This window comes from Durio zibethinus, chromosome 18 (assembly GCF_047325235.1).
Source record: "Durio zibethinus cultivar Kanyao isolate XHJ-2024 chromosome 18, ASM4732523v1, whole genome shotgun sequence".
In the NCBI taxonomy this organism is placed as follows: Eukaryota; Viridiplantae; Streptophyta; class Magnoliopsida; order Malvales; family Malvaceae; genus Durio; species Durio zibethinus.
In genome coordinates, this window is record NC_143179.1 from 3,110,663 (window position 1) to 3,124,357 (window position 13,695).

A 13,695-nucleotide genomic window follows, 5' to 3' on the forward strand; every position below is an offset into this window, starting at 1 on the left:
AGTTGAGTATTTGCTTGTGTAGTATCCCTATCACTCTTTTCATTCGACATCTTCAATAAAAAATAATAAAATGTTAAGTTATACATAAACATAGAGCAACTACTATAAAATACAATTATTGTATATGAAATTCATTTTATAACGTAATAAATGGGCAATACTAATAAATGAAATTAAAAGCATGATTGCCTACATAAAAAAAAAAAATCAAAACTCCATTTGGCCATTTGCTTTCTTCACACACATACACAAAATATTTATCATGACAATAAAATTGTATAAAAGAAACATAGATGTGTAAATAGAAATCGGTATAAAAATTTTCACAATCAAATTGTTGAAATTTGGTTTAGCAAAATAGACTTTAATTTGGTTTCCCCATGTGCAAAATGTATTAGGAAATTTGTTTAAATGAAAATTGAGGATAACACGTAATTAATTTTTTATCCATGCACAGGTCTTGAGGCTTCAAAATGATATTGTGTTTTCTTCTTCTGTTTACCATAAAAGATTTTTTTTTCAATTCATTTCTTCTTTTGTTTCTAAAAAAAAACCTCTAAAAAGCTTTTAAAAAAAAAAAACCCCCAAAGGCTAATCAGTTTCAAAAAATTAGCCATTGTTTGTCACGCTGACCATTGTGTTAGTCGTTGAAAAAAACCTAAAATACACCAAAATGATCCTCTCAACCCTTTTTTAACGATCTAGCCTCCTTTTCAACAAAAAAAAATCTCAAATAGCCTAGATCTAAGCAAAACCCTTTGGCACCACCAAAAAAAAAAAAAAACCAAAATTTTTGCTCCTTTTTTTTTTTATTGGCAACTGTGTTTTTTTTTTTTTTTGAGTTTTTAAAGTCTGATGGTTGTGACTTGGTTTTTTTTTTTTTTTGAAAATTTTTTGTTCTGGTTTGACAAAGGATTTTTTTTTTTGTTTTTTTAAAGTTTCCCTTTTTCTGGTTCTTATTTCTATTTTGGTCCATGAAAGTTTGTTTGTAGAGCTTTAGCTGCAATCACTGCTGCCAGGGTAATGGAAGATGTTGGGGGGCATACATGGTTGGTGACTTAAGAGGTAGGTATCTTAGGTTATAGTGATTAGGTGGGTAAAGTATACTAGTGGCTCAAATAAGTGAAAAGGTAGGTTTTGTGCATGGTGTTGTGTTGTCTTTTCTTTTCTTTATTTGATTATTTTAATTATTATTATTTTAATACCACTTTAAAATTAACAAATAAAAATTAAACTAAAGCTAAACAAAATAGGCCTTTAAATGGGCTCTATTTGGGGCCTCAGGCTAAAGAAATTAAAATTGGGCTTTGGTCCCAAAAACTTGAGCCTACGAATTTAAAATTGAAACCCAATTTAGTGAACTCGAACAAATTTAGTGTTTATTTCTATGTTTAATATGTACTCATATTTATTACATGCTCTCAAATTCAATTAACATAGCAAACAAAAGATATATATTATATAATTTTAATTGATCCCTTTAAAATTAAATGTCAAGATTCACCATTGAAAATGATACATGACATGATTTTTTTTTGCAATTGATACATGACTTGTGCTTAAAGGTGGCAAAATGAATACAAATTCAATCTTAATCCAACCGAATTCAATTTGATTAAAAAAAGTTAAGATTCAAATTTGAAAAAAAAAGTTAATATTTAAAATATTTTTTGTATTATATATCTCTGTTAGTTTGATATATAAAAAAATAGAATTCCCACTCTCATATTTCAACTTTTATTATGTTAAGTAATTTGGTACTTCATATTATTACCGTGAACTAAATAATTAACATGACATGAATATTTAATAAAATTATAACATGTGTCATAAATATTCAATTATTGTCATATCAACTATTGTTACGTTAGCAAAAATATTTTTTTCTCTCCTATTCTTACCCTTTTTTTTATTTTGAATTAAAAAAATATTTTAAATTTTTATTTAAATATGTCCATCAAAAATAGATGAGATAACGATAATTAAACATTTATGCTAGTTACGTGACTTTATCGAGTATTAATGCCACAAAAGTAAGTTAACTAACTTGATTAGTCTAGAGTGCTAAAATGCCTAACAAAATAAAAGTTTAGATACCAATGTGAGAATTTAATTTTTGCAAATACGAAATTGATCAAAAGTATATAATGTATGAGCCATTTTTTTTTTAACCATTGAAAAAAATTTTAAAACCGAAATGATCTAAAACTGAAATTACTTAAAACTAAAAAAAAATCTAAAATCAATCTTGACTTGAACACAAAACGTATGTTAAAGTGTACATTTTTTTTTTATAAAATCTAGAAATTATATGATTAGTCCAAACCTAATTTAATTCACACTGAAAATGATTTAAATTTGTAAAAATTCACATCCAAAATTATCTATATTTAAAAAATTCCGATCTCAAAATTATCCTAAGGTGAAAGAGTCCGAACACGAAATACCCAAACCACCCGTTTGTTGATCAAAATGTTCATGTGTGAGAAAAAATGAGTAGTTTTAGAACCTCTCAAACAAAGCCTAAAGCATTTTCAATTTGTAAATCTTCCGTTATGTGGCACACCCATAAAATTCTGCTAGTAAATTCTACAAAGGGAATAAAATTACCAGTTGAAAGAAATTTTATTTTTCAAGAAGTGTGTGCTGTGTACAACTTAGTAACATCCCCGGCTCTCTTTCGTATCTCTCGCTCAACGTTTAGATCAAAAGGATTAATGTTATATATAATTTTTAAATTATAATAAAATATTTAATATAATATTTAAATTTTATAAATTTATAATATTATATTAAATTATAAATTTATTAATTAATACAATATTTATATTCAATGTGATCAATTTTAAATAATAACATATGATATTTTACGTATCATATTAGTTAATAAATTTATAATTTAAATATTACATTAAAAAAATTTTAAATTCAAATATTATATTAAATAATTTATCATAATTTAAGACCATTCATAAAATTAACTCAAATCAAAACTTGTAACTTGCATTTGGAGTCAAACAGAGCGAGGAGCCGAGAAACATCATCTAAATAAAAATTGAGGAGGAAAAAATAAAATACAAAATCACGCAATGAAGTGAGAAAACGAGAGAAGATAAGGAACGCTAGCTCAGACAAAACGTTCACTTTCGAAAGTTTGATACGATAGTCTGAATGAAAAATATGTCGAATTTACTCCTGTCTGATGCCCGAATAATGGACCACTCATGCGTTAGTGTAAACGTTAGATAAGTCGTCTCAAAATCATGGGAAACAAATAATTTATTTGGATAAATGATTAGATTAATTTTGATAAAATTAAAAATAACAAAGGAGATTAGATTAATTATTATAGTGGTTTAGATGAAAATTTATATAATATTATTAAGTATTTGAATATAAAAATTGCAGTGATGATGAGGTGGGAGTTATAATAAGAACAAAAAATTATTACTAAGAGAATTAGATTAAAAATTATATAATAAAAATTTTAAATTATTTAGTATCTACAATATTAATAAATAATTAAAAATTATTAAATTATTTTAATATCAAATAATAATTTTGTTAATAAATAATTAAAAATTAATAAAATAATAATATATCAAATAATATAATTTACAATTTTAAATTGATAAAATTATTTCATATTTCCAAATAAAAAGCAAAATAAAAAATAAATTACAAAAATATTTTTATAACTACAATATAATTTTAAAAATAAAAAAAGCTAATAAACTATTGGATGAAAAATGATTAATCACCTTCGACACAATTCTTGTCGTTTAAGTTGCATCCTAGTAGAACTGCAATGCCATTTTGCACGTATTGGAGGGTTTCATGAAAGTCAAGGTCGTGCGAAGAAGAGGTGGAAGAGATCAAGGGTTTGGGATGTTTCTGTAAGTGCATTCCACGTGCTCCGATCTCTAAATGATTTCAGTTAAAAGTGTAAATGATACATTAATATTCATAAATTATTTGAATTCGATTCGAATAAAACTCGAATTCGGTTTTATTATTATCGAGTCGAGCACGAATTCGAGTAACTCGATTCATCGATTGAATCGAATTCAAGTATTCTTATATCTAACTTGAGTAACTTTCGAGTATAATCGAGTTTTTATATTTAAATATTTTTTATTATTTTAATTAATAAAATATTTCGAATTCGAGTTCAAACACAAATAATTAAACTTTTATCGAGTATAAAAATTAAACTTATTTTACATATTAATCAAATTTAATCGAACAAACTCAAATAATTTGATTTTGATTACGAATTGAACTCAAGTTAAGAAAATAAAATTCGATTGAGTTCGAATCGAATATAAAATCACGAGTTAATAGTTGAATTTAAAATTCGAATTTCTCACTATATCGACTTGATTCGATTACACTTTTAATTTCAGTAAATAAAAAAGGAGAGCAACTTTTCATCAACTGCCTTTCAGCCCACTATTTGACGCGCAACGACATCACTTTATTGAGGAATATCTTTCTCATCTGCAATTGAGCCACTCGTTTACATTTTGAATCTTTGGTTCCCACATGTCCAGTAGTTAAAAGTTTTGTTTATTATGCTTCAATGGGAAACATCATTTTGATTTCGGACATGAGGGACCAGGGCTTTTACTGGTTCTGCCCAATTGCAAAGACCCTACGTTACCAAAGTTGAAAAGTCATTTGTGATACGTTACCTTAGAGTTTCTATCAAAAATCCAATGACCAACAACAACGACCTTTTGCCCAGATATTTTCATTTCTTTCAAGGCCTTACTTCACAAGTTCAACAATCTTTGGAAAATAAGGGTGAAAAATTAAGGGAGACAAAAAGGAACAGTAGTTTCTGGCACATCTATGCCTTGATCTTGACCCGTGGGTTAGAATACCCTGTATGGCCCGGATTTTTTCAACAAAAACATTTTTTAAAAAAAAAGGAAAAAAGATTATATGATTTTTTATTCAAATTATGTCAAATAAATAGATTATTAAAATATTAAACATTAAACAAAAAATTTTTTTAAATAAAGGAACAATAAAGAATTTAACCAACACTATTTGGGGTTTTTATTTATGGAAAAAAGATTATGTGATTTTTTTATCCAAATCATGTGAAATAAATATATTATTAAAACTATTAACCGTTAAACAAAAAAAATTAAAATAAAGGAACAATAAAGAATTTAACCAACGCTACTTGGGTTTTTTATTTAAGGAAAAGAGATTATATGATTTTTTGTCAAATAAACATATTATTAAAAATATTAACCATTTGTTATATATTACATCTAATAGTTAAATAATAAATATTTATTTTGATAGATTAATAAATATCTTATTTAGGTGACCCACCGACCTACTATTTCTTGCCTAACAGGCATTTCTGTGAACGCTCAACGTTAATGGAACAAGAAAATTACAAGACTGATTTATCAACAAATTTTCAGGAAGAGAAACTTGAAAACATCAACGCTGGTAACAAATGAGACACAAAAAATTAAGGATGACAGCTTTTAAATAAACATATAAACGATACATATTTATAAAATGTTGTAAGAACAACTAGATAAGGAACTGAAAGCTATACAACAAGGTCCAACATGCAAACAGACAATAAAAAACAGAGCAGAAAATAAAATAGCAAATCCAAGAACTAAACCCTACATGCTGACATCCAAAATCCAAAACTAAGAACGAAAACAACCTCAAGGCTTCCACCCTTGATTGTAAGCATTGTCTCTCCTATTGTTTCTGAAAGCACAGCAGCCGACAGAGTAGACCACGATGAGGAAGATGAGGAATACAATGTTGACAACAGCCACCTTCTTCCAAGAACTCTTGAGGTTGTCTATAAATCCGGCCTTGCATGCCTGGCAATTGAAGCATAGAGTATCCAGATTATTATCCCATAGATTGCAGTCACTATTGGTGAAGACGCCATTCTCTTTAGTCCAGTTAGTCGGTCCAACATAGGTGAATTGACAGTCGTTTGATGGCTTACAGCAACCAGACTGCAATTACATAAAACATATTAGAACACAAGAAAAGAAAAATCAAAGTGGCTGCACCATCAGCAACAGTAAATTACAGTCCATGGATGTCAAAGCAGGCACAAAAGAGAATCATATTCGTTAAAATTGTGACAAAACCATCATAAAATTTATTCAGTTTCAAGGTGATTGATCACCTAACCATCTCTTTCAAAAGAAACACGTTGGGAATCATATTCTCGCACAGATAATATCAAAAGACACAGATGTCTAAAAGGTTATGGTCATCTTACAAAGCAGAATCCATACATGAAAATGCCCACAAGGAAAGTGGAGAACCTTTTTTATCCTAAAGTTGAAATTAACATAAAGTTAAAAGATTTCATTGGAAAGTATATAAAACCATAGCATCAACTGAAAAAAGAATGATTACCAGACCCCCTTTATGCATAAATTTTCATATAATGAATAAAAAAAAGTAACTTTATGCTGCTAAATAAGTAGTACTATTTTCTTTGACTAAAGCAGAATTATACTAAAATTAAACAATTTTGAAATTCGTAAGTCAATTTTCAAAGTAAAGAACAAAAATTATTGAAATCCCATTATTAGCGTTCAACAGTTAGAACTTGAAACTCAGTCTCCGATTCAAGTTTCCGAGACGAAAGAAAAAAAAAATTCATAGCTATCTCTCGCCTAAAGACGATGAAAAGAAAGAATTCGATAGCTAACAAATACATGAAAATTCAAAATATCAACAAAACCCCAACCCAAATTAGATGTCGAAATAAACCGATGCTATGGATAAAATCAGAAGATTTAGAAACAAAGAAGACAAAACTAAAACAAAAGCCCAGATCTCAGAAAAGCAAAAGAAAACAGAGGAGAAAAATAACATACCTGAACGGCAGACAAGTGCGCCTTATAAAACTCCGTGACAGTATCATTAAGATACTTTTCACGGAAATTAGTGCAAACTTTACTATCAGCTAAACAGCTCTTAATTTTATTCCAGTTCTTCTCATCAGTAACTCTCTTCTGCAACCAATTTGAGTAATCCCCAAGTCGGTATTCCTTATATCCTCTCTCAGATACCACTTGTCCCGCCCCTTTGTTCGTCACCACGAAAGCAAAGATGGTGAAGACGATGCCAAGTACGATGAGGAGGAACATGACCACGAGGTAAAGCCAGAGTAGCCACGTCACGCCACAGCACGCGCCGATTAGTCCCGCGAGTGAGACGACCATGAGGAAGACTCCGATTACGATCACGGGCTTGTCAAGAAACCGTTCGCACTCCGTTACGCCTTCCCGGCTCAGCCAGATGCCGGCGCCCAGGATGGGGATCGAGAGGAGGAACGTTATGAAGTTGAGGATTCCGACTAGGTTGTTGCTCAGGCGGAACGCCATCGTTTCACGCTTTCGGTTGGTTATCCCTTTTTGGTTTGAATGACGAGAAAATTTGAGAGATATTACAGAGACCAAGTGAATTTGGAGAGAAGTGGAGGGCAGAAGGGGGTTTTATTGAACAAAATTTCTGTGTGGTTATCGGAGGTTACTGGAGTATTATTGTCACGCGGTGTACACGTTTTTCAAATACACGTTCGAGGAAATGTGACATCCTTTGGATTTGTTGCCACGTGGATATATTTATTGTATTTTTTCACCTTATTAGTTTAATGGCTCCTCTCCTGATTTTTATCAAACAAATTACTTTTATCATTTATAAAATTAAAAAATTAAAAAAATTGAGCTTTAAAATTTTTAAAATACTATTTTGATTTTAATTTATATAAAATTTTAATAATAATTAATAAATTAAATTCATTTAAAAAAATTAAATATGAATAAATAGAATGGACAAAGAGAATAACATTTAAAGTTAAATGTATTTAGTTTAACTAGCTAACAGAAAAATATTGTTTTTTAACTCATTACACATGGCATTTTCTGATTGTTGGGCGGAAACGCGTACTCCAAATGTCGGGTTGCTTGAATTAAATTTTTTTAAAAAAAAATTTGTGTGAAATTAAAAAAGAAAAATTATTTCTCAAATTTAAGATTTTGGATTATTATTTTTCAAATATTTAAAATTAAAATTTTATAATTTTATAATAAATATTTTTCCATATACATATTTGTTATTTATTATATTAATTTATCAAATTTTTAAAAAATATTTTATTAAACTATTTGTCAACTCTCTAATTTTTTATAAAATAAAAATTCCTTAATAATATATTAAATATTTTTTAAAAAATGTTTAATGTTTGTCGGTGAAACTTATCGATTTTTAAATAATATTTTAAGTTATTAATTTTAAAAAGAGGGCCGAATTAAATCAAGCGTGGTCGATGGATACGTGACAAATGGGAAATACTTGGACAGAGAAATTTTTTGTTTATGGCGACGATTTGGTTAAAATCGGTCTTCATGGTATCTGTCAAAGCAGGCGTTAAAGCTAAGCCAAAGCAAGCCCATTTCGTCAGGCTTACGTCGGTCTTTCTTTGTGTTCCGTCTCATAATCAGAAAGTGAACCGCTGCGCCACAACTAAACCCACGCCTCAAATGGAGGTTTGATCAAGTCACCCTCCCATCATGCGCGCGTTTGTCCTCCTAAAAATGAAATTGTAATTTTGGTATCTTAAAACATGTCAATAACGATTAGGTCTACGGATAAATTCTCCTCCTCTTTCTAGGCGGTAATCTTGATCATCTTCAACTTCCGTAATTAATTTTTTTTACTTAATCTTGAATACATAATTTTGTAAAAATACAACAAATTTTGTATTCTTTTAATTTTAAATAACAATAAAATTAAAAACTAACAAGAACATTTTTATTTTATCTTAGATAACAGACGAAAGTAATTGCTATGAAACTACTCAACATGCAAACAAATACTATAAGTAAATACATAATTTTTTTTCTTGTAAAGCATTTCTCTTTCTTTTATCCTTCCTATTGATATATCTTTTTACAAATTTCCTTGTTAGATTTAGAATTTTTAAAAATAACATTCAATATATTTTTGTCTAAATTTCAATACCTATAATTTTTTCTATAGCTTTTTTTTTTTTTTTGTAAAAAAAATGTTTTAGATGGTTAAAAGACAAAACTTGAGCATTTGTTTGATGAGTGAACAAATTGTTTTGTTATATTTATAGCTTTTACGTGTGAATTGAAAGTGAAAATTACTTGAAATTCTTGACAAAAAGACATGTCTTTGAAAGAGAAAACGTCAAACAAACGATCACGAATAAATCCTTTTGTATTGTGATTTCCATGGTTTCACATTTGGGACTACATCCAAAAAGAGTATGGAATTTCATGATATTTCTCATTCTAACAAGTTAGTAATGGCAGGCTAAGAAGTCACTTGATCTTTCCATTAAAAAAGAAGTCTTCAATTTCTCTTGTTAATGAACTTTGTCTTTGTACACTTTTGAAATAAGATCTTAATGAATGAGATTAAATCTTTTTATTGTGAATTTGAAGTATGCACTTCATTGGCATAAAGAAAATTATCATTTTTTTGCTAAATTGATATATCATCTTATAAGATGATGGTTAGAAATATTTAAACCATATGTTATTTTTATTTATCTTAATTGTTAGTTAATAGATTTTATTATAAATTAATAAGAGAAAGGATCAAGTTATACCAACAAAGTTTTATAATTTTTTATACTTTTTTTAACTATTTATTCTAATAGATTTAGGGAATGAAAAAGAGATGAGTCAAAAAAAATAGTTTTATTGATGGTGTTTTAGCTAGAAGGAATGAGGTAAGGTTGAAAGGAAGGACAACTTGAATCTGCAGTCAAAGAACAATTTAGGGGGCACCAAAGTTGTTGCTCTAGGACATACTTCGATGTTTAAGTCAATACTGTATTAGAAGTAAGGTAAAGTAAGGAAGGAGAAAAAGGTGGTGAGGTGTATGGAAGAAGCTTTACTAGGAGGAAGCTCAAAGTGTGTAGTAGGTTTACGGCTTTTTCTTCTTATTGTTACATACCCGGTCCTTCAATTACCTTATATATGAAACCAAAAGGCAGTGAGTTGATTGAAATAGTTGACAATGGATAGGATATCTACATGAAACTCAAAGAGGGTCCATGTAGGTAGATGTGAATCATATTTTAATGATCCTAAACAGACATAAGCTATATTTAATGATTTTAAGCAAGTTAGATGTCAAGTGGTTAATTCTGAAGTGCCTATCTTGATAGATTGTCAATGAAACTTTGGATGAGTCTTTCTTTAGGTGAAAGACGATCCATTTTCCTAGAGTAGATGACGTGATTGTCTAGGCATGCCTTGTCTGGGTAACCCCAAGATATGACTATGGTGACCAACCTTGACCAAGTTGATCGTTGACAAGTTGATTTAGGCATGATATTGCCCCCAAGTCTGAAAGGGTTATAAAGTGACCACCCTTAAACCATTGTCTAAAACTTGAAAAGGAAAGAGAAGAGAAAAGGAGAAAAAGTGCTTTGCGAGCAGTTTTTGTAGCTCCATGAGCTTAGCATGATCACGTGTCCCTTTCAAGTAAGATGAGCATTTTTGGTGAACAGTTGTGCTGAAGTGTCCTTATAGACGATAAGGGCATACTCGATGAGCTTAATTGATGATGTGTCACGCGAGGAAATAGTAACTGCATTTGGGTGAGTTTGAAGGTTGTTAGAACCATAACAATCAATAAGTGATAACTTAAGAAATTTTTTTTGGTAAAATTTTCTTGTTTGTATATGAAATATAGTTGGTCAGAGCGTGTGTTATGGGGTAGTGTGTTGTATGTGCCTGTGTTTTTGAAAGATGCAACTGAGCAAGGCACATGTCATGCAATGAATTGGGAGCTGTTAAATGAAATTAATGGGTGCATTTTTTGAAATGCAATGAATGAAAAGATGTCAAATGAAATTAATAGGTGTATATTTTTTTTTAAAATGCACTAGTTTTAAGAAGGTAACTACAAGGGTTTTTAAGGGGGGATTAATTTTGTACCAGTCATGAATTAAAACGATTTGAGTAGGTATTGTTTCAAAAGTGTTATTTAACCTACCTTTTGGTTAGGCATAAATAGGAGATTTAGGGTTCACAATTTCCACTTTTGCTTACTACATTCAAAAAGGTATATTGCTTCTTACTTTTCTACTTCTTCATTTTTCCCCTAGTTGATAAAGTATTTTCCTAGTATTTTTAAGTAAGGTTCTTACCTTTTCCTAGTTTTGTTAATATCTCTATTTGAGTTTGAGTTTGTGAAAGAAAGAAAAATGGCCTTACTAGATAGGTATTCTTATTGTACTATCCATTTCATGATGGGACCTACGTTGGATTGTTTCATGTTCAACCACAATAATCCCATGTATGAAGTCTTTTTGCCTTCTCCAAGGTTCAACATCAACTAGGTGGGGCAACTTAAAGGCATTGCAGGGTTCTACCTGCACTATTTTTGTAATATGTTTCTCTTGCCATTAATTCATTCTTCCACCTATTGTTGGCCATTTTTAATGTCACAACCAACCAGACTGCGCCAAACATAAGCTTTTGGGATTTTTTAAGGTTTTCTGCGGTTTTGGAGTTTTTTTAGTTTTTCAAGGTTTTCAAGGTTTTAGCTTTAATGTTGGTGACATCTATGTCGTTAAGTTAATTAAGCACCTTGAAATCTTAATAAAGGTAATCATTTACCAAGTTTTTGAAAATGTAAGCAAGGCCAACATGCCATTGGTTGGTGGGAGCATAACTAGTCGAGTTAAAACTAAGGGTCTAATCAGTAACACTAAATATGATGGTGACATACTTGCTAAGCCTTTTGATGATGTTTCAGTGAGTTAAAAAAAAAAAAATTACCATTGCTATGTCTTAAGCCTCATACAAAATTGAGGATTGATTGATCTAATTAAACTAAAGGTAACTCAAAGTTAAAGATTTTATCTACTCACGATACCCTTGATGTCTTTAACTCTAGAAAGATTAACCTAAAAAATGGCTTGAAGAAGTGTGAAAACAAAGGTTTTAAGTTGTATACAATGTTTGACAATCACTGAAAAGGCTTACATAACTCAGATAGTTGAGGCTTTGAAAAGCATAAAAGATCCAATTTTTATAATGGTTACACGTCCATCATATGCTCACTTATGCAATTTTTGTAAGGAAAGCTTGGTTAGTCAAATATTATTGCACTATTGTCATTACTATTGTTGCTAAGTCCCTATCCCTTTTATCGAGGTTGAAGTCACTGTCCTTCTTGTTCAAGACTTGGTTGTTAAGACTGATGCTACTATGCTTTTTAGTGCTTTAATTTGTATTTTTTTTTGTCACTGATGTACACAATTCTTAGTTGGTAATAAAATGAATTCTTTCACAATCTCTATCTTAATTTATTTTATTTTCTTAGTTGAAGCTATCAATATGAGTTACTTGTATAAAAATGACTAAGTTAAGAACATGCAATTATCAAACTTTATGTAAAGTTGATAAAGTAAGATAGCTAATAGTAGAACTGGCTAAGTTGAGACTTTTTTCTAGTATACTAGTCTTGCATTATACTAGTTTTCATCATAAACTAAGTTATAAATTAAACACTTAGTATTGAGATTGAACTTCAAGAACTCATGCAAGTTAAACTAAGCAATGTAGTCAACATTATAAAGTTCACATGCAATAAGTCAAGTTACTTCTCAAAGAATAACAAAGCAATTATAATCTTAACGCTGTGAACTAAATTTTTCTCTATAAAGGAGACAGCATTTCAGATTTAATATTGTAACCTCCTAATGAGCTTTAAGAATTACAAGAAGAGTTGATCACTAAAGGCGAGTACTACTTTAAAATATTTAAATGCAATAATGGAAATAATTGGCTTGTTAAAAATAACAAGTATGTGTACCTTATTATGAGGTAATGGTTCTGCACCTTATTATGAGGTAATGGTTCTGCTTGCTTTCGTTTTAATGTATCAGTCTTATTTTAGCCATGTTGGTGTGATGTCTAAGTTGGTGAGATAAAAGGTGATGCACAGAGCATGTTAGGCATGTTGGCTAAAGAGTTCAATGTAATAAAGAGTGGGTTATAAAGGTAATTAAGCATGTTGGCATGAAGCCCTAACACAAAAAGAAAAGTGTTGGCACAGAGCCTTAACATAATAAGAATGGTGCACAGAGGCATATTAGACGTGTTAACACAGAGTCTTAACACAATAAAAAAGGTGTATTAGGGCACGTTAAACGTGTTTGTACGAAACCTTAATGTAATAAAAATAGTGCATTGAGGCACATTAAGCGTATTAGCACGAAGTCTTAATGCAATAATAGTGGTGTATAAGGGCATGTTAGGCATGTTAGAGCCTTAATGCAATAAAAAGGGAGCACTGAAAAACGTTAAACGTGTTGACATGAAGCCTTAACGCAATAAAAGAGGTGCACTCGACAAATTGAGAGTGTTGACATGAAGTGGGATCTATGTTTACCTAATGCCTTAACGTAATAAATATGACGCACTATGGTGCATTAAGCATGTTGGTTTGGAGCTTTAATGCAATAAATGTGGCATATTGTAGCCCATTATGTGTGTTGGCTTAGAGCCTTAACAGAATAAATGCCTTAGAGCCTTAACGTAATAAATGTGGTGCACTAAGGTACATTGGGCATATCAATAGGCAATGGGGCATATGTTCACCCATATGCCTTAACGTAGTAACTGTGGCACA

At 30.0% G+C, this 13,695-nt stretch overlaps 1 protein-coding gene across 1 annotated transcript; it reads right to left on the minus strand.

Annotated features, from left to right (window-relative positions):
• Nucleotides 1-5,480: 5,480 nt before the first annotated feature.
• LOC111298956 (tetraspanin-8-like) lies at nt 5,481-7,480 on the minus strand. The gene is made up of 2 exons (XM_022893723.2): nt 6,888-7,480; nt 5,481-6,008 (listed from the first exon to the last, which is right to left on the minus strand). The coding sequence occupies exons 1-2, from the start codon at nt 7,395-7,397 to the stop codon at nt 5,703-5,705; spliced, it is 816 nt and encodes a 271-aa protein (XP_022749458.1). The 5' UTR covers nt 7,398-7,480; the 3' UTR covers nt 5,481-5,702.
• Between the last annotated feature and the right edge of the window lie 6,215 nt (nt 7,481-13,695).

What these genes read in the sequence shown, in the direction of transcription:
- LOC111298956 (XM_022893723.2), bottom strand. Translation starts at nt 7,397, where the DNA reads ATGGCGTTCCGCCTGAGCAACAACCTAGTCGGAATCCTCAACTTCATA. An exon ending in CGCACTTGTCTGCCGTTCAG is followed by an intron (nt 6,009 to 6,887) that starts GTATGTTATTTT and finishes ATGTAATTGCAG; the next exon opens with TCTGGTTGCTGTAAGCCATC.